This window comes from Podarcis erhardii, assembly GCF_964252035.2.
Source record: "Podarcis erhardii genome assembly, chromosome: 12".
NCBI classification, from domain to species: Eukaryota; Metazoa; Chordata; class Lepidosauria; order Squamata; family Lacertidae; genus Podarcis; species Podarcis erhardii.
In genome coordinates, this window is record NC_138513.1 from 38,922,895 (window position 1) to 38,943,976 (window position 21,082).

Below are 21,082 nucleotides of genomic sequence, written 5' to 3' on the forward strand. Positions count from 1 at the left end.
TCATTAACTAACACTAATATTCCAAAATAACAATGGCATCAAACGATATTGGGGGGGGGTCTTCATTTTAGATTAATAGATTAGGAATATACTTTCAAAACATAATTTGTATTTAATATGTGGGATTTAAAATGGTTTTAAAAAAAATTAAAATATCATGCTTATAAACAATTATTTTTTTTAATAAGATAGAGGACCTCATGTGAAATAATTAGTTACTAACGTGCATTAAAAACGTGCACTTTGATAGGAAAGGATAACGGTGGTTGATATCTCAGTGAAAAGGCACAGTACAACTCCAAATCAAAGTGGACAGCTTAGACATTTATTAATGTGACAGATTTGGGAGTTAGAGATGAGCACTGATGGAGAACAATTGCTTTCTCTCGTATGAGTGCAATCTTCAGGTAATTGAGGGTAGCCAGGATTGCCATCTGAAGCACTTATAGTGAACTGCAAACAGGCAAACTTGACAACTGTTGTTTTTTTAAAAACTAACTCTTTCCCTGCTCTTGTTGCTAGGGGACATGAGAAGAGGGGAATTGCTCACAAGATTGTGTTAAGTTCCTGAAAACACAGAGCACCATATATGCTTCAATCTGAACTGGGAGGAATTGCAAAGAAATTCTCTACCACTCTTATTCATTGCACCCTTGTTGTTGAATATGCAAAGATCCCTGGCTTTGTTTATGTAGATGTATGTGAACAGCAGACACTAGATCTGCCTTCTCTGTGGGTTTCCCTTCAGCAACTCTCGACAGCCGATGCCAATACAGATGTGCCATTTAAAAAAGCGACTCGTCTTGCTGGCTGTCATATCTGCTGTAGTAGGGACAGCAAAGGAAGCGACCACTGGGAGTGTGGGGCTTCCTACGATGCAGGTGACAAGGTCTCTTGAAGCACGCATAGCCTGTGTGTCTCCAAACTGCTCACGCACAGGGCAGAATGAACTTAAAAAGTGATTTTTTTTATATTATATATTATATTTTTTATATTAAGCAATTAACAACAGCCAATTTTCTGCTGAAGAAAGGAAAAAACCAGACACACGTATCTGTTTCATAACATGATAGAGGTAAATATTACACTAAATATAAACACACACATGTATTATCAGTTTGGAAGGTTTTGAATTATTTTTTGAAAGTGTCAATCAGCCGTGTCACTGTTTCTTTGCTTATCATCCTTTGGCGTCTGTGGCGATGAAGAAAACAAAAATTGTCCAGAGTCATGTGGGCAGGTTGGTGCCAGATGATACTTTTTCGGGGGAAGATTTTCCTGCTTTGCGTCTCTGGGCCAACATTTTTGATGGGAAGCCTGCCTGCACCTCAGGATTTCAATAGTTAAGTGAATGTTATGGAGGGCTCAGTGAACTGAAAAATGTCCTCATCATACAACTCATCAGACAGCTGCTCTTCGCCATCAGCGAAATAAGTTGGGAATGGTAAATTCTTGCTGTCATCTTTGTAAGCTGGTAGAGCCGAATCCTTGACCTAAAACACAACAAGCGCAAGAGGGGTTGATAATGAAAAGTGGGCAAAAATTCACTTAGGATTCAAAACACAAAGCTATTGCTCAGAGCACCAGTTGGACTAACTAGATAAGGAAAGTGTAATGTGAGATGAGAACCTGGGAGGAAAGAAGTTTGTCATTAGACATAATGTGACAGAGAGGACAAGAAAGGAAAGATCAGAGAGGTAGTTGTAGAGATGTGAAAGCCTGGGGGGGAAACCTTGGAGTGGGGGCAAAACCATTTTTTTATCATTTTTCCTCCTAATAGAAAAAAAAATTTTTTTGAGAGCACAGAACAAAAAAAAGCCTCCTATGAAACATTTCATCTTTTATATACAGAGCTAATTATTTAGATTGTTTTAAGACAACCTATAGCATTAAAGAATGACACTCAAATGATCTGCGGTCATCTGCAAATGTGGCCACTTCACTGCTCTTCACGGATGATTCATGAGCAAGTTAAAAAACATTGATCCTTATACGGATGACCAGAGGACTCCCACTTCTCAGTTCCCCCCACTGTGAGAAGTGTCCATTTATTACTATACTCTACTTCCTGTTCTATAACTAGATATCAACCCATAAGATGAGCTCATCTCATGGTTATTAATGTGCTCCGGAGGCACATACAACAGAGTCTCTCTCTTGCTGTCTTTTAAGAGACAATTGGGGAAAACACTGATGGGTGGGTGCCTTGTAGGGTCTTTTATTTGTTGTGTGTCATGGGGGGGGGGAATGAGCCTGGTTATCCTTTGGATAAATGAATCTGGGGAGGGGCTCAGCTTTCCCACAATGTGTTTAATCCTGAAATGGTCAGCCTGGCTTCAAGCACAAATGTTACCAATTCCTTTCATTTAATATCTGCATTAATGTCAACCAACCAAAATAGATAATAAAGTATTGACAAAATGTGTGTGTGTGTGTGTGTGTTAACACCATCAGTGTTTCCAGGTAGACACGCACAAAGATACTTGTTTTGCCATGCTCCTTGTTCTTTCTAAATTAGCTTTATCTTTTAAAAAAATAAAAAAAAACTAAAAAAGATCACACAGCAGGTAATGTGTTTTGAAATGGGGCGCAGGTATTCATTTTTTAAAAATGGGTTTTGGGTCACAGTTTTGCAAAACGGTAAATTAATGCCTTGTAGACACCTAGGGAAATGTACATACAAGACGCTGTGCTGCTGATAGCAGAGGTCTCAAGTTCGAACAGCTACAGCTACGTGGAACATAATCCGCAAAAATTGCTTGAGCATGTAGCAAACTTAATGCTTAGAAGTAGGGTGAAGTCACAGACCACTTTGCAGTTTAGCAGAGCTCCAGGCTGAATCAGTACTTTGCACGAACAGTAACAAGATGCAAGACACTTACGTAGCAAAAAAAAAGTACCTTTTCCCAAAGTGAGCAAGACTGGAATCTTTTTGCCTCAGTATAAATGTTAAGATATCAAAGGGCTAGGGACACTGAATGCTGCAAAAACTTCTTTGCTCTCAACTGCTCCTAGGCTAAGGGTCATGGAGGAAAAAGCACCCTGCAAGAGTGAAGAAACTGTCCCACGTGGGTTTGTGTGTCCACCACTTCCCAATCCTATCCTAACGTACTTTAGATTTTTTTTTGGTGGGGGGGAATATGCCCCAATTACATTCTGAGCATAGTCAAAATTATATGCACAATTTCCCATCAAATTAGGTTACAACAGCCAGAGGCAGCACAGTCTGCAATGAAGTCCAGCATTTTCATAGCATATATCCTACATGATGAGCTCAGGTGAAGCTCCTAGTAGGAAAGATAGATGAAAAATCTCAGCCTTTGGCACGAGTCATCATGATGAAAATTGAACATAGCAAACTGTAGGGCAGGAGCAAAATGGCACACTATTACTCTTAGTATTTTTATTCTGCTTAATCTGGCAATTCCGCCAGAGCACGATTTCTGTTCTCATCCTGAAGCAAAGTTCTTAACCCGAGGTACTATTTCTGGGTTAGCGGAGTCTGTAACCTGAAGCGTATGTAACCTGAAGCGTATGTAACCCAAGGTACCACTGTAATATCATACGGCCACAGGCTATGTGGCCACTAGGCCACATTTACTTTAAGGAATCAGTACCCAGCACCATATTATTCAATGCTGTGAGATTTGATTTCAGAAGAAAATCAAATTTCTATTTTTTTTCTAGCTTGTGCCACAGTACCAAATTAAAAATGATAATGTAGAGAGAGAGAGCTATCCTGCTTGTTAACAGGCTCCTTTGCAAAGGTCTTACCTGACCAACCACTGAAACATCACTTTGTATTCTTCTGTGACAGCTTTCAATGCTTGCCAGTATCCATTCACAACGTAAGGAGTTTTTCCCCCCCAATTTAAAAAAGAGTTCTTTGCCCAACCCGACACCTTTCAGATGTTTTGGACTACAACATCCATCACCTCTAGCCAGTATGGCCACTTGTCAGGAATGATGGGAACTGGAGTCCAAAACATGTGGAAGGCACCAGCTTGGAAAACAAAGCACAACAACACATTGATGCACATGGCACAAGGTGGAAGAAACAATAAAATCAAGGCTTACCAAAGCAGTCATTGAATGCACTGTGTTGGCACATTATCCAACAGTTCGAAGCCAAACTTACCTTTACTAAACAGTTTTTATGACCTGGAACACAACCGTGTACATAAATGATATTGTGCTTCACACTGATCCGCCACACCTGAAAGATTAAAACGACCAAATTGAAACCAAAACATTCTGTGGAGGTTTTAAAAATTACTTGCTGTGCTAACTGCAGCGTCTTTCTGCAGACTTTCATATCTTGTGGGGAAAAGAAAATACAGCTCCACATCCTCTTTACATAGCAACAGAACAGCACCGTCAGCATTCCCAGACAAACTGTGCCTCACTTGTCAAGCAGGCCGGGCTGCACTGAGTACTGAGGAGGCACTTTGGTACTTTGACTTGTGCCTCGACAGTAGCAGGGTCACCACCTCTGGCGATTTCAAGTCCCCTTTCCCCAGCTCCATCAGTGGCCAGTGCAGGTCAGGAAAGTCCTCTTTCTCCCCCTGCCCTGAAGCAATGCTGCTGTCAGCAAGCAAGCAAGAGGGAGAGAAGGAGGGAAAGGCCCTTATTCCACTTCCATGCTAACAGCAGTGGCCGTGTCTGCATGCCTTTGTGGGTTTGCCTCTTTGATACTTAAGAAGAAAACGTGATGTTTGCTATTACGTGAGGGTGATTATGCACTAGGAAGCTACTTTATCAAAGGGGCAAATAAAGGACACGCACCTCACCTTTATTGCACATTCATAAGCCTCACCTTTAGTCCCACCGTTGTTCTGAAGACGTTTCCCATCCGCCCTGGCATTTTCTTTCCCTTGAAAACCCTTGCAACCTTCTGTCTCAAAAATACGAAATACAAGTTAGGCATCGACCATGGAAATGCTCTTCTATGGCATGTGAACAAGAGTAAAATAAGATAAAGTAAGATTCAGCATCAAAACCAAAGCAGGTATTGTGTTAACAACATGCCATAAGTACTACTTTAAAAAAGCATCTTGACACCTATGCACATTTACTTCAAAGTTTTGTTGATTTGGTTCATGCTCACTATGTAGGATCCCAATAAACTGTTCAATGGAGAGAGCTCATTGTGTAATGAAATGTTTACATTCACTGGAAGAAACTTTTTTCTAAACACTTGTCTTTTTGTAATGACAAAGTCATAGTAACTCAGGGAAGTTCAGGGAAGTTTTTAATGTGTGACATTTTGAAGTATTTTTAATCTTTGTTGGAAGCCACCCAGAGTGGCTGGGGAAACCCAGTGAGATGGGCGGGGTACAAATAATAAATTATATTATTATTATTATTAAGAATACTTACGCTATTGGAAATGGCTCCAGGTCGCCTGTGTGTTTTAGTCTGGCCATGGGAAGCAGGCTGACCTTTAAAACCCCATCTTCTCATGACTCCTTGGAAGCCTTTGCCAAGTCTAAAGCAGATAAGGCCAAGTCAAATAAGTTTTGAAATGACCCACTTGAAAAAGGTAATTTCCCCAATATATGGATTGCAGTTTCAGTACAAGGCACTTACAGAATGCTGTTCAGAAATGCCTATGTATGGCAGATAGAAAGGCGCACACGTCCTTTGCAGACTTCCCTGGGAGTAAGTCACCCTTCCAAAGAAGCCCCCCCTCCCCCCAACGATACAAGATTGCAGGCAGCTGGCAGAGGACGGATGGGAAGCTGCAATTCTATGCTGCGTGTGGAGGAGGGAACTTCTTTCTCCATCAGTCCACTTGGTTTCAATGCTTCATGAAGAAGGAACAGAGTGGTTCCTCTCTCCTTAGCCAGCTCACTCTCCCACCTGCATTTAATTCCTGGCCACCTATGACAACCAGACTAGTGCTTAAATACAAAGTTGATGTAAGCCACATAGAACAAGACTTGCTTGCAATGTTAAAGCATGGAATCTACTTCAGGAGGATCCCACATGCAAGTCCCAGTAGGCCAGATCACCTTTTGTAGTCTCCCAGTGAAGTAGAAGCAGAACCACCATAAAACAGCATCCACGGTCCTATAAATCAGCCTGAAAGGGTATCTTAGATGATACTGAAAGCCACTGAAGGGTCTCAGCAGAATCAAAGGGTTCACACTTCATTCTATCATGTAGCAGACGTCAACCAATGATCAAGAAATGAAACTCATCTATCCAAAATCTAAGGCAGGCTTAGATCAAGCCTTTGCCAGCATGACCAATGATCAGGGATGATAAGGAGTTGAAGGCACCACGTTGACTACCCCTGGCCTGGATACTTGAATTTTCTACAATGGAGTTAAGATCAGAACAGACGCAGGATGGTTTTGGAAATGAGTATTTTGCAAAAGAAAAATGTGATAGTGGGCGATTGAGGATTCCTAACCTTCCAACTGAAAAGCTCTTTAACTACCCAGACTAAGCAATACACGAGGTTGGATGCAGATTAAGTTAGTGTTCAGTCCCACAGGTCTCAGTGGGGCAAGTTAGATATAAATAACTTAAATTCAACTTTTACAGTGGTAGTAAAATGTAACAAACAATCTCAATTGATTTAATCTTAATCCAACCCATTGTTTAGAGTATGTACTCCTTTCTCCCAAGAAGGGTGCAATTAATAAAATTATGTTGCCAAAACGACATTTTCTTGAGTATAAATTAAGCATAAATCAATTTGCTTTAGAGGTATAGGAAATACTCAAATACAAAAAAAAGGCAAAGTTGCCTATAAAACATGATAATTTCTTTAGTTGTCAGCATAATTACCTATCATTACAGAAATATCTTATGAACATATTTCAACAGCATTTGGTTTAAGCAAAGTAGAACAGCACAAACATGTTTATTTAACCTGTAATTTTCAGACTGCTACTCAATGGTCTATTAAGACAGAAAGTATGCAGCTGCATTTAGACTTTAGAATTAAAAAATGATCACTTCTGCAAGTTAACAGAAAGCAGTTTTCAATAGGTTACACCATATAAGGCATTGTCTTTCAAGAGCTTCTTGTATGGAAAATGTTAAGGACTTTCAACACAATCATATGCAGGTTTATTCAGAAGTAAATTCCAGTTCTTGTTCTTGTTCTTAATTTAATTTATTACTTATTCACTCTAAGGTCCCAGGGAGCGTAATAACAATTTAACATATAACATTAAAATAGTTTGTTGTTGTTGTTCTTTTAAAAAATACAATTATAAAAATTATTGAGAGTCCTGAAAATAGACACCTCAGCATTCAACAAAAACTATAATGAAATTGCCAGAGGATTAAGGTACTTGAGTTTTGAAATGTTTGATTTACTGTTAAACTATTACTGAAATGTATATAAATGAAAATCATAAATAAAATTATTTTTTTTAAAGAGGAATGTTGGCTTGCAAGAGATTCACGAACTGAAGGAAGCAAACTTCAAAGAAGACAGCTCTGTCAACTTTAATCAACTGGCATAAATCCCTGGTGTCATAAGACCAAGTGTCCACTTAAACATTTCATCTGGATGGTCTGTTTTTATTTCATTCTTGCTTTTAAAAGAAATACCATGAATTATCCTCACAGCCAAAAACAGTCCTTTTCAAGGGATAAAAATCGAAAAGCAATTTCATCACAACCAAGTGTGTATGTGTGCACGCGGCCACACTCAGGGAGCAGTTTTTCTTTTTCTGCCTGATTCAGGCACAAGCTCCAAGTATACCACAAAAGAAAAATTCCAGTGGCTTTGGAAAACATTTCCCTCGTTTTATTTTATTTCTCTGGCTTATTAATACCTTTTGTCTTAATATTTTCTTGCAAATCACTTTGTGCATTGCCTTCAAAGTCTAATACAGTGGTACCTCGGGTTACATACACTTCAGGTTACAGACTCCACTAACCCAGAAATAGTACCTCGGGTTAAGAACTTTGCTTCAGGATGAGAACAGAAATCGTGCTCCGGCGGTGTGGCAGCAGCAGGAGGCCCCATTAGCTAAAGTGGTGCTTCAGGTTAGGAACAGTTTCAGGTTAAGAACAGACCTCCAGAACGAATTAAATACTTAACCCGAGGTACCACTGTAACTATCTAAAATAAAGTGGTTAAAAACATCCTAGTGCATAAATAGCAACAGGAGGAAACTTACGTTTTGGCAGTGACATCCACATATTGTCCAGGACGGAAGTGAGCAGCATACAGGGGAGTACCTGGTGGGGAAGGAAGGTAATCAAGTAAACCTATTATCATTATTCTTATTTGTTTGGACAAAGTCCAAGGCGTATCAGGCATTTCTGGAGCGCTGCGATGGGCCCAGAGTGATCCATGTCATGCAATGGTGAAGGTTGTAATTTTTAGGAATTCCCTTTGTCCCTGCAGGGGGAGGCATCAAAAATGGCCTCCTTCCCTGTTCCTCTGATTGGAACACCATCCACAAAACAAAACAAACTTTATCTCTAAGAAAGCTTTTAAAAAAGGTAGCAGCCATTTCAGATCACATGACTTTCTCTGTGGGAAATGTATGGTTATAGTATTCGACTTTTTACATACATAGGATTTGCTCCATTTTACCATAGGACTTCAAAACCTTGTCAGCTCTGCACAATGGTTCTGATCTACCAAGAGAAAATATTGTGCAAAATTATATTCCACGGTTCTTCATTCTGCATAGATTACCTGGCTTAATGAGGGCATTTTCAGACACTCTAAACGTTGAAATCTTCTCCTTTGGCGGGATGCCAACGGTTCTGCACAACTCCATCATAGCTCTCCCTTTCTGTAAGAAATGCAACCGGTAACAATGAGAGAAATACTGAGAAATTAGAATCTTTACATTGAAAATCCTCGAACGCTTCAAACAATTTAAAATATATGCTAATTGTGTGGTTTTAAGGACTTGCTTCTTGATAAAATTTAGAGAGTCGTTGTATCACAGTGTGTGATCCTATACACATCTGCTCAAAATCTTTAGTTTTAAAGAAGTGTTTGTTATTATTTATTATTAAAATAAATTTATTTTTTATTACAATGCATAATCAAGCATAGGAGAAAATCATAGAAAGAAACTGGAGCTCAGGATGGCAGATATGTTCTCCGGTTTTCTGCCCCATTTTATCCTCACAAAAACTGTGCGAATTAGGTTAGGAGGAGACACACTGGTTGGCCCAAGGTCAGCCAATGAGCTTTAAAGCTGTGGGGATTTCAAACCAGGTTTCCCTTGTCTAAATCCACCTTTTATTAACTACACAAGACAAAATGTGGCCTTGTTTAGTGATATAGGAATGCCCCTGTGAAAGCCTTAGGCTTGTGTGCTATCCACTCCCCCCAGTGCAGCCACAAGGAGCTTGGAAAGCTTTTGCTTCCTTTTTAAACTAAACACAGCTTAGTATTCTGTCTGATCCCAGACAGGCTGTGCTTATTCTAAACTATGCCCTGGTAAAACACAGCAACTTCAAAGCCTAGTTTATGAAGTTAGCTATAGTTGAGATTAACTATAATTTAGGGCATTAAAACCGTGGCTAGAAACCAAATTTTGAAAAGTGTGCAATTATAATATGGAGACTTTTCAAATAATAAAAGTTTTAAATGAAGAATAATATTTAAAAATTTGCCGAAGCGTAAAAGTTCAATAAAGCATGGACAACCGCAGAGCCAGAATGAAAATGGTGAAAGAACAAAGTCTTGCAAGCTTTTAATTTTAATTCACCATACTAGAGTCTATAATCTTTAGCACAAGGATACTTCATTATTAACCAAACACATAGGAAGCATAGTTTATAAGTGGTTTATAGTGGATTAATTCTGAAATTGCCCTTGAGTCTTTCTCTCTCAACCTATCAACTAAACAGAAGTAAAATGAATGAAAACTGAAAATGCAAGAGGCCGTATTGCAGAGTTTTGTGCTTTAAATGGATTCCCCTAGAAAGCAATTTACATGACTGACAGGAGCGACACACTTGGATAATCACCTTCTGTCAGGTGGTCAGTGTTGTAGAAGCTATCTGCAGTTTTCCTTTTCCCCAATGAAAGTGCCTTCCTGAACTTTCAGGGGAGTTCAAAGGACAATTTTAAGGTTATACAGCAGCAGCATCTTGCCCCACCTGAAAACGCCCCCTGCGTATCATTTTGCGTGCAAACTGAAGAAAATTGATAAACCTTTATAATACTGTTTTATAGACGAAGGTTAAAATACTTCTTAGTGTCACCTTCCTGAGATTCTCTCTCTCACACACAAATGACTACTATAAAAATAATTAAAATCCAGTCCTAAGAACACGTCATTATAGTAAGCTCCACGATGGTCACTGGAACTTATTTTCAAAGAATGCATTTAGGATAGGAGTGTTGAGTTTCTACAGTAAAACATAGCTAATTTCTTAGACAATACTTTGAAAACTGTTATATTTAGATAGCAAATGTATTTGTCATTGGTGCAACAACTTTAAAACATGTAAAAAATTATCCTACGACACATATATACATTAAAAGAATTTATAACCAGTATCTATGGATGCTCTTTTAGAGCAGCAAGTAAAAATAAGGGGAAAGGTCTGAATGAAGATATAATAAACTCTTAGTAGAATTAAAATAAATACAGTGGTACCTCCGGTTACGAACGGGATCCGTTCCGGAGCCCCGGCCACATCCCGAAAACTTCGTAACCAGAGGCGCCCTTCTGCGCATGCGCTTGGCACAATTGAGCGCTTCTGTGCATGTGCGCATGGCGAAACCCAGAAGTATACTCTTCTGAGGTTGCCGCATTAGCAACCTGAGGATTATATTACCCGAAGGTCCACTGTAATAATAATTAAAGAAATGAAAAGATAGCCACTAGATGCAAAAGCTTTTTAGGTTGTCTCCAAGTATCTGATTCCAGCTTTCTACAACATCTAACACAAGAAAGAACATTTCATCAAGACATTTGACAGGCTCAGGTAATCCTTTCAATTTCTGGAACTATTTTATTGACTATATTAAGTGTACTTAAAAATGACAGGATGCTTTAACTTATGTGTGCAGTTCACAAACATATAACATTTACCCAATGAGCTAGGGCATGAAACATCTATGTCCCAGTTATACTATAAACTTAGATGCACTTAGCTTTTGTAAATTTAAAGGCACAGTTTATCTCTAGCTCTTGCAACAAGCAGCTGGATGCTCTAGGAATCAAAGGCATCTACTTGAGGAATATATCTCCTGCACATTCAGGCATTTCCAGAAGCTGTTACAGGACAGCAGTTTAGAATCTTCTGCCCACAAGAAATTATTGATCTTTCAGGGTAGATACAGTGAAATGTCAATATCTGCAAGAGGCAGAGTTTTGATTCTGCATTGTAGAGCATGCTGAATGGGGATGATAGATCACAAATTATACATTGTGAGACGGGGTATGGCTGGCTGTTGCTGTTTCCTCTGAGTACCAATTAATCAAATATACTACAGTATACACATACTCTATGATTCCACACATATTATTTGAAAATTAATAACTCAATTCCAAGTTAAGGCCTTGTGAGGCTTTAACCCATCTCATAATCACACACACACACACACACACACACACACACACACACACCAACCAACCAACCAACCAACCAACCATTGCTGTTGAAACTTTTTACATCATTAATAAGATGGAAATTAACTTTCTATAAAACGACAGCATTTAGTTCTGTTTCCAAATTGGAGCAAGTTTACACCTGAAGAGCTGAAGGTTTATTTCCACATATGCCCATTTTCAAAAGAATCAATGAACACTCAAGAGATCTATAAAACCTAGATTTTGATTAAACTAGAGATTCAAATTTGTAAATTAGAACAGTTGCTAAAAATGAGGCAAAAAATAACAATTAACAGAAAATATGGTAGATTTACTCATTGATAGAGCACTTATATCCCACACAACATTTTCTCTGGACATCCCATGAGACCCATCTCCTATAACAGCAGACTAAATAATAATAATAGTAATCATCATCATCATCCCAGTGGATGCAAGTGATGTTATCCTCAAAATGCTTTGCAAACAAGTCATAGCAAGCTACCACTGGTTCAGTCACATCCTTTGGGCCAGAGTGTAAAAGACCCCACACTACCTGGAAAAGCTTTGCCGGATGCCACCAAGAAGACACAACAGGGGAAGAAACGTATGCCTTCTTTGCTGCCTTCCCTGCTACTAGGTACTGCCTGTGCTGTGTGCCCTTACCTGGCCTGTTCCACCTGCCAAACCACATCCTCCTACCCTGAACCCACAGTGATTGGGAGCCTCCTTGCTCTCCCTGCTCCTCCCCTCCCAGACACATCTCCCCTCCCTCAATAAATAAAAACAAACAACAACTAAAACCCCACACAAATTAAAAACAGTGGAAACAATGAATGGTTCCATATATGGTCTGTGTCTCACTACAGATGCTCTAGACTGGTACATATCTGCTGTAATAGTTATTTACGTCCATCGTGTATGTTTTGGTATAAAGGGTGACTTGGCTTTTTTTTTTTCCACAGGAAGGTAGCATGCTTGCTTTCTTAAACAGGAAAGAAAAATTATTAAAAGGAGGCTGAACAAGCTAATAATAATGATGATGATGATGATGCCTCGCTAGAAACCAAAGCCTTCTGTCTCAATTAGCCCTATGTTTCTGTCCAAGGATGAAGAAAAAGAAGAAGAAGAAGAAGAAGAAGAGGAGGAGGAGGAGTTTGGATTTGATATCCTGCCTTTCACTCCCTTTAAGGAGTCTCAAAGCGGCTAACATTCTCCTTTCCCTTCCTCCCCCACAACAAACACTCTGTGAGGTGAGTGGGGCTGAGAGACTTCAGAGAAGTGTAACTGGCCCAAGGTCACCCAGCAGCTGCATGTGGAGGAGCGGAGACGCGAACCCGGTTCCCCAGATTACAAGACTACCGCTCTTAACCACTACACCACACTGGATAAATGGGAAAGAAGCTGCGTAGGAGCTAAAAAGCCAAGGCCTGCACATGCACGTGGGAAGAAAAGGAAGCAGAGAATTGGAGAATACATAGTACACCTAAATGAAGGGGGAAATGTTGCAGTCAGGAGGGGAGAGGCCAGAAGGAGGACACGCTGTGCCTCCTCTTTAAGTAGCACCCAGCAGGACTGAATCCTCCACTCGCCTCAACAATGTGGGTATTCCTTTAGGTATTCAGGCCTGAAGACATTAAGGGATTTACTGGTCAGCACCAACACTTTTAATTGTGCCCGGAAATGGAAATATTTTAGGAACAGTGTTATATGGTCCCAGCAGCCACTCACAGACACCCGTCTGGCAGCCACATTCTGGATTAGTTGTAGTTTCCTTCAAAGGCAGTCCCACATTAAGCACGTTGCAGTAGTCCAAGCGGGAGATAACCAGAGCATGTACCACTCTGGTGAGACAGGGCACAGGCTGGGAGGGTCTCAGCTGGTATAGCAGATGGAGCTGGTAGACAACCTTGACAAAGAATTGACCTGTGCCTCCATGGTCAGCTGAGAGTCCATAATGACTCCCAGGCTGCAAACTTGGCCCTTTAGGGGCACAGTTACCCCATTCAGGACCAGGGAGTCCCCCTCCCCATGTCCCCCATGCAAAAATCCTCTGCCTTCAGAGAATGGTAAAGAGTAGGGAGAAATCACATTTTCAAGAAATGACAGCAAACAGTGATGCATGCGAGCATTTTTTTAAAAAAATAAAAAAGGCAGACTTTTAAATATAGAGGCACACCACACACCAAAATGCACTCCATAGAAGAAGTTGATGAGAACTGAGAACTCTATCACAAAAAGCAACACAGTAGACTTACATAAAACTGTGAAACATTTCTTCCTCCAACAAGCAGAAAGGGATCTTTTCCGCCCATTTCTTCCTTCGGTATATGCTTTAATACATGGCAGTCTCTAACCTTCAAGGAAAAAGAGCCAACACAGAATGGTAAAAGTAATCTCAAAACCCGTATACATATTTTGTTGAATAATAACATCCTCATCACCATTTGTTTATTAGAGTCAACAGACCAGAAATGCATCCAAACTACACCAAAATCTTAATACAGGACAAATAAGAAGGAAATTAAACACTTGAAGTGTAACATCGTTATATAAATCATCTAATAGGGATTTGCTAATTCAATCTCAGGTAAGCCCTTGGAAATAACCCTTCCAGCTTTAATAATAATAATAATAATAATAATAATAATAATAATAGTTACAGATAGGTAGCCGTGTTGGTCTGCCATGGTCAAAACAAAATAAAAAAATTCCTTCCAGTAGCACCTTAAAGACCAACTGAGTTAGTTCTAGGTATGAGCTTTCGTGTGCATGCACACTTCTTCAGATACACAGATATACTTCTTCGTGTGTATCTGAAGAAGTGTGCATGCACACGAAAGCTCATACCTAGAACTAACTCAGTTGGTCTTTAAGGTGCTACTGGAAGGAATTTTTTTATTTTGTTTTAATAATAATAATAATAAATTTTATTTATATCCCGCCCTCCCCAGCTGAAGCTGGGCTCAGGGCGGCTAACAACAATCAAAATAATCCAACGATTCTAAAAACATTTCATTATAAAAATTAATTAAAATCAAATTGATGGCAACCATTAAGCAAAGTGCTTAATTTCCTTCTTATACAAACAACAATGAATCAATAGTCAGATGCTGTACACAGTGCAGTACTGCAACCTTTAACCTTTATAAAGGGGAACTGAAAGTCAGCATTTATTTTTAAAATTTATACCCAACCTTTCACCGTGAATGGCCTCAAGGTACCTAGCAACATAGTAAACTATAATTTTAAAACCAACAACACGATACAGCACAGCCAACGGTTTAGAAGAATAAACATGAATAAGGACACCTTTCTATAAGGCCCAGTTCCAGAGAACTGCATTAACTGTAGATGTGCACTTGTATCTGCAGGTAATCTCAGGTTATTGTTCATGGGGTAAGAGGGAAAGGAGGCAACCAGGTCTGTTTATTAAGCCATATTTTGTGTCTGGCTCCACCTCAATACTTATTTTGCACCCAGCTCTGATTATTGGACTTCAGAGTTCTAGCAAAACCAAACAAGAGCCAAAACAGATTCCACAAGCCTGCAAGGGGCACAGGGGAGGAGGGGGCAAGGAAGTTCCATTATGCTGCTACAACTAACGGAGCTGTTTAGTTAGGATAGTGCCCAGATCCTAAATATGCAACCTAGAAGACAGGCTGCATGTTATTTTCTTCAACCTATCGTGGTTTTTAAAGACTAATATTTGCCTTACCTGAAGTAATGTGACAGGCACTCTTTCACCTTTCTTGGTCCACAATGGCATCATCCCCAACTTTACTGCAATAAGTCCAACTCTTTTAGAACCTGTGTTTAAAAGTGAAAGCAGTCCCTTTAACTATTTAGCCAATGGCAGCCAGGTGCTCCATACAGGTGAGCACACAGAATTTCCTCAAATGTGTGTAGTGGCTGGTGAAAGACGGACAGAGCACTCTGCTTCCATATTGACTACTGAGTGAATGAAAGGGACCACGGTTGCAACTTAATATTAAATGACATTTTGCATTTCCTAATTGTGGTCCACAGACCACCAGTGGTCTACAAGCTTCATTCAGGTGATTCATGGCATGCCTGTGGAAAATGACGGGAGCATCAGCCGCAAAGGGCAAGAGCAGTGGCTGCACCATCATTCTTAGAACCTGGCATTCTGCCCAGAAGGCAGATGGGATGGACTGGAAGTGGCAGGGCAGGGAGCTGTCCACGAAGAAAAAGTTATGGGAATCTAAGTGTGGACAACACCTGAAAAACAAAGGGTTCAATCAAATCCATTGGAGACCCAATGCCCGAGTACAGAGGGACCCCTTTGTGACATGACAGAGCCCTTTCCCCTGTGTTATGCACATGCAGGTATTCACATAGGCACCACAATAGGGAACAAAAGGATTGTGCATGCATTCCATATTCCCAGCCAGCATGGATTCATTTAGTCAAGGACTACAAATTTGCAACATGTGGTCCTTGGGGGTGGGGGATGAAAAAAGAAAAGGCTATCTGGAATAATAATAATAATAATAATAATAATAATAATAATAATAATAATAATTATTATTATTTTATTATTTATACCCCACCCATCTGGTTGGGTTTTCCCAGCCACTCTGTGGCTTACAGCACATATAAAAACATAGTAAAACATGAAACATTAAAAACTTCCTGATACAGGGCTGCCTAATAATAACTGATAGGAACTTCTCAATTTTCATAATGGTCTGGCATGCTGAATGTTTACACACATGCGCTGGGTGCAAGGGAAAATAAATCTTAGGTCCTACATGTGCTGCTTCCTTAATGGACTAGAATACAGCTCACTGATTTTAAAAGCATTTGTGTTTTAAGGAATCCAAATACAGGCTCAAGTACTGGACATAGGTTTGCTTTTGCTTCCCAACCTGTCATATACAAACCTGGCTCCCATGGATGCAAAGGCCAGGGTTCATCTTTTAGTGGACAGAGTTTACTGGCTGTTTGAGCTTTGAATTCTTCCGCTGTATACTTCTTAAGGAACTCGAAATTCTCTTCTGAAAGGTGCTCATCCCACCATGTGGAATTGTCAGTAATATGCCTAGTTGTGACACACCACAGACCACTATCAAACAGAAGATAAAAATGGTTTAGAAAACGAGATATGCACAATAGCCTTTCCCAATTCTCAGTTCTGATACCCACTTATCTTCAAGGTATTGCCAAGCATAAATACAGGTAGACAAAAATAATCCCTCACTGGCAAATACCTGCAGCACATGCCCCAAAAGCAAGGACAGGAAGTGTATGACTACTCTATCAGTTTAAAAGTTTCGAACTAAAGAGATGATTATCAATGTTGAAGGCTCTGGTTGAGATGCCAAATGCAGAATTACAAAGCATGTTGAGCAGCCTTGGCAAATAATCATGCTCTCCAGAACATTACACTAACATGTTTCACAAGCATATTAAAGGACAGCAGGATGGGATAATTTTTGAATGCCTTATAAGCGCTTTTATGTTAAAACTTTCCAAAGCATGTGGGCTGCGACCCAACTGACATTGCAGAAATGGAAGAATGAAGTGCATTACCCTAACTGTTGTAGACTGATAATGAAATTGTAAGAAAGGCAGAAAGAATTGCTGATGGGAACATATTTAGTAAATTGGCAAATGGGAAAGCAGCAGACTTACAAAAATATTCAAAGTTCCTTGGAGAGCATTATGCAGCCAATATAATAAGCTAAATCTATGGTGCAATTTCAATGAGAAACACTGCTTTATTAAGGTGGACAGACAGGTTCTCTTTACCTGAGGCAGCAGGCTATACTGTAATAGTTGAAGAACCCTCTTATGTGAAGTGCCCAACTCTACCCCAGTCACCTACAGTTGCCAGAACAATACCTTTTCATTGGCTAACAGAGAAAATGGACCCAGGCTTAGGGCCATATAAGCAAACCAATGTAGTTGCAAAACACCAACTGATACAATAGCATACATCTTAAGAGTTCCCTTCACACATCACAATTTAACCAAGGAAGGGAATAAAACACGGGTTTCAAAATAAGTATATGCTAGGCCTGAGCGATATATTGATCAAAGGATATATTGATACAGGATATACTGATACTGGACTAGTATGTGGGGGCAGACCGCAATGACAGCTTCACTCAGTGGTATATCGCTGGTGAAACCATCACCACTCTTGAGTCTCTCTGCCTCCAGTGCCCAGTGTGCTGAGGGAGAAACAAACTAGCTGAGAGCTGAAAGCAGAGGGACTCAAGTAGCGGCGGTTTCACCAGTGATATACCACTGTTGAAACCACCATCGCACTCTGCCCTGGCAGAGGGAGAATCAAGAAGAATCGGCGAGGTCCTGATACAGCCTTTTCCTTCCTTCACTTCTTTAAACTGCTTGGGCTAAGGAGCACGCTGCTGCCCTTGCCTCAGCCAAGTACAGTGGTACCTCGGGTTACATACGCTTCAGGTTACATACGCTTCAGGTTACAGACTCCGCTAACCCAGAAATAGTGCTTCAGGTTAAGAACTTTGCTTCAGGATAAGAACAGAAATCGTGCTCCGGCGGCGCAGTGGCAGCAGGAGGCCCCATTAGCTAAAGTGGTGCTTCAGGTTAAGAACAGTTTCAGGTTAAGAACAGACCTCCGGAACGAATTAAGGACTTAACCCGAGGTACCACTGTAGTTTTATGGAGCCCTTGAACCGATACCAGCTCGCAGAAGCCAGCGGCAGGATGGGGGCTCTGTTAAAGTGCTCCCCCTCCCCAACTGAGAGAGCTCCAAGCCCACTATTGCTTGCATGCGAGTAGGATCCGGATCCGGCTGCTCTCAGCTTCCCAGCTGAGAGATCCCTGCCCCCGCTTGCACTGCTTGTGAGTGACAGGGGACTTGGGGCTGGCTCCACTGAGGGCAGAGGCTCTCTAGCCCCCAGCAGAGCTTGACCAATGAGCCCTGAGTCCCCTGCCAGTCATGCACAAGTGACAGGGGATTCAAGGCTGGCTCCGCTGGGGGCAGGAGCATTTCTGCCCCCCGGCTGAGCAGCAGGCTGGGGCCAGCTATATTGGCCACAGCCTGCACCTCAGCTCCCACGATGCAGTTTCACACAGCATCTTGCCAGCTGGGGCCAACGCAGCTTTTTTCAACATCACAGTATATCGCCAAAGAACTATGTTTGGCTGGCGATACACCGCGATGCTGAAAACCCAGCATCGCCCAACTCTAGTACTGTATATGTTGTCATAAGAGACTTGTTTACGTGTCAGGCTCCTGAAAATTGGTCTGGTTCCCTGCTAGTAGTAATAATAAAAATATTATTATTTGTACTTTGCCCACCTGATTGGGTCACCCCAGTCACCCAGGGCAGTTTCCAACAAATATAAAAACACAGTGGGACATCAACTACTGAAAACTTCCCTATACAGAGTTGCTTTCAGACGTCTTCTAAAAGTTGTATAGCTATTTATCTCCTTGATATCTGATGGGAGGGCCTTCCACAGGGTGGTCACCACTACTGAGAAGGCCCTTTGCCTGGTTCCCTGTAACCTCACTTCTCACAGTGCAGTGACATATACAGTGATACCTCGGGTTAAGTACTTAATTCGTTCCAGAGGTCCGTTCTTAACCTGAAACTGTTCTTAACCTGAAGCACCACTTTAGCTAATGGGGCCTCCTGCTGCCAGAGTACTATTTCTGTTCTCATCCTGAAGCAAAGTTCTTAACCCGAGGTAATATTTCTGGGTTAGTGGAGTCTGTAACCTGAAGCGTATGTAACCCGAGGTACCACTGTATCCTTATTCACATACTGCACAGCTTTTTCCCCTTTCTCCCTTGCCCCAGTAAAACAAAGCAACCACAAAGGCACGGAGCATGGGGCAAGAGAAAAATATTAACCCCACAGCATAGATGTGCGGTGGTTGTGGTATGAAACCACTGTTTGATGCCCTGTCCACAACTTAGAAAAGTAGAGCACCACAAATTACTACAGGTGCACACCCTTCCTCTCCCCCTCTCAACATGTTGGGGAGAAAAAACCCAATATGCACTTTCGGAAAGTGAGTTTCAAGCAGTCTTTCGAAACTATGAGCCTGGATAGCTCAGTGGGTTAGACCATGGTGCTGATAACACCAAGGTTGCAGGTTCGATCCCTGGGTGGACCAGCTGCATATTCCTGCATTGCAGACCCCTGGACTAGATGATCCTCAGGGTCCCTTCCAACTCTACAGTGCTATGATTCTGTAACTTTCTCATAGCTATGCCATGAACTCCCATTGTCCTAGGCGCATTTTGCACAGGGCATTTCATTAGCGTAAGCGGTTTCCGAACTCTTGCGCCGAAGATTTCAGATTCAAACTGCAGAGTGGAAGGAAAGGGGGAGCTTTTTTCTGCCTCCTCACTTCCAGCTCCTCTCTGAAAACTGGAGAAGAGACCCTCTTGGGAATATTAGGTTAGGGGGATGGGCAGGGGAGGGACTGGACCATGTGAAAAAAAGGAACACAATATTTTAGCTGCAGTTGGTTCATTTTCAGCTTTGTTATATATAAAAAAGGCGCACCTAGACAGTCGACCATAACCCAGGTTCCAGGTGCCCTTTAGCTCCCAGCTTTCCTATCTCAAGTTTCCAACACTGGTTCCAAAAAGCTTCAACGAAACTCTCCACATTTTTCCCCCTTGCTGCGTTTAACAGGCAGAAACCCAACAGGTAAAGCTTGGGTCCTTCCCCCCCCCGCCCCTTTGTCGTGTGGAGCCCGCCTTCACCTGTGGAACTTCTGCCTGAGGGAACGGGAGCCCCTTATTTGGGGTCACGGGGTGGGTGTCTGTGAGGGGGAAACCAGCGCCCGGCGCCGGTTGAGAAAGCGCGCGGGGGTGCGCGCGCGCACGAAACCCCCCCCCCCACGTACCCGCTCCGAATCCCCGCTCCCGAAGCCAGCAGCCGCGAGCCCAACCGACACAGCAGCCCCACGCGCGACATCGCGCCCTTCCTCGACGGGGAGTTCGGCGGAAACCGCTCCCCCTACCTTTCCGCCTGACACGCTCTAGAAACTTAAGTTCCGGCTACACTTGGTTCCTACCAGCCCCGCGCCGGCGCAGAAGGAAGCGGAGCTTTTTTTTTACCTCGAGGCACAGGCAGGCTAAGAAGGGGCGTTGCCATTCCCCCAAACGGACGCCCCGCCTACGTCATGATATATATATATTCTACGTGAACCATAGACAAAACGGCGCCGGAGGGAAGCGGCTGCTTTTGACTTTGGCGGGAAACGGGGAGGCGGCGGCGGGTGCCGCGCCCCCTGCCGGCGGGAAGCCGCCGTTGCAGGGGCAAATGGCTGCAGATTTATCCCGGGATTCCCATCCGGGCATAAGAGGAGTTTGAGTCATCTTTTTTTAACCGAACGAAAAAGCCTCCAAGGCGTTGGTGGCCTCAAGTGCAATCCTAAGAGCAGTTCTCCTTGTCCCCCACCCCCAAAGATGCTGCTGTTTGGAGGCTGCTGCTGTGCCTCTGCCCCAACAAGTGAGCAACCCAAACTGGAATTCAGGCGGGGATGAGCCTAAAGCAGAGGAGCAACAA

At 41.9% G+C, this 21,082-nt stretch overlaps 1 protein-coding gene across 1 annotated transcript; it reads right to left on the reverse strand.

The window, feature by feature from the left end:
* Window positions 1–303: 303 nt before the first annotated feature.
* On the reverse strand, window positions 304–20,540 carry MRPL3 (mitochondrial ribosomal protein L3). The gene is made up of 10 exons (XM_081833854.1): window positions 20,418–20,540; window positions 16,448–16,629; window positions 15,259–15,350; window positions 13,799–13,897; window positions 8,675–8,774; window positions 8,148–8,208; window positions 5,380–5,488; window positions 4,817–4,894; window positions 4,139–4,216; window positions 304–1,493 (listed from the first exon to the last, which is right to left on the reverse strand). The coding sequence occupies exons 1-10, from the start codon at window positions 20,486–20,488 to the stop codon at window positions 1,344–1,346; spliced, it is 1,020 nt and encodes a 339-aa protein (XP_081689980.1). The 5' UTR covers window positions 20,489–20,540; the 3' UTR covers window positions 304–1,343.
* Between the last annotated feature and the right edge of the window lie 542 nt (window positions 20,541–21,082).

Bases quoted from the DNA above. Each gene is read 5' to 3' on its own strand.
- MRPL3 (XM_081833854.1), bottom strand. From the start codon at position 20,488: ATGTCGCGCGTGGGGCTGCTGTGTCGGTTGGGCTCGCGGCTGCTGGCT. The intron at 8,775-13,798 runs GTAAGTCTACTG...CATTTCTTACAG, and splicing joins GAAATGTTTCACAGTTTTAT to AAAGGGAGAGCTATGATGGA. The intron at 5,489-8,147 runs GTAAGTTTCCTC...TATCTGCTTTAG, and splicing joins GTGGATGTCACTGCCAAAAC to ACTTGGCAAAGGCTTCCAAG.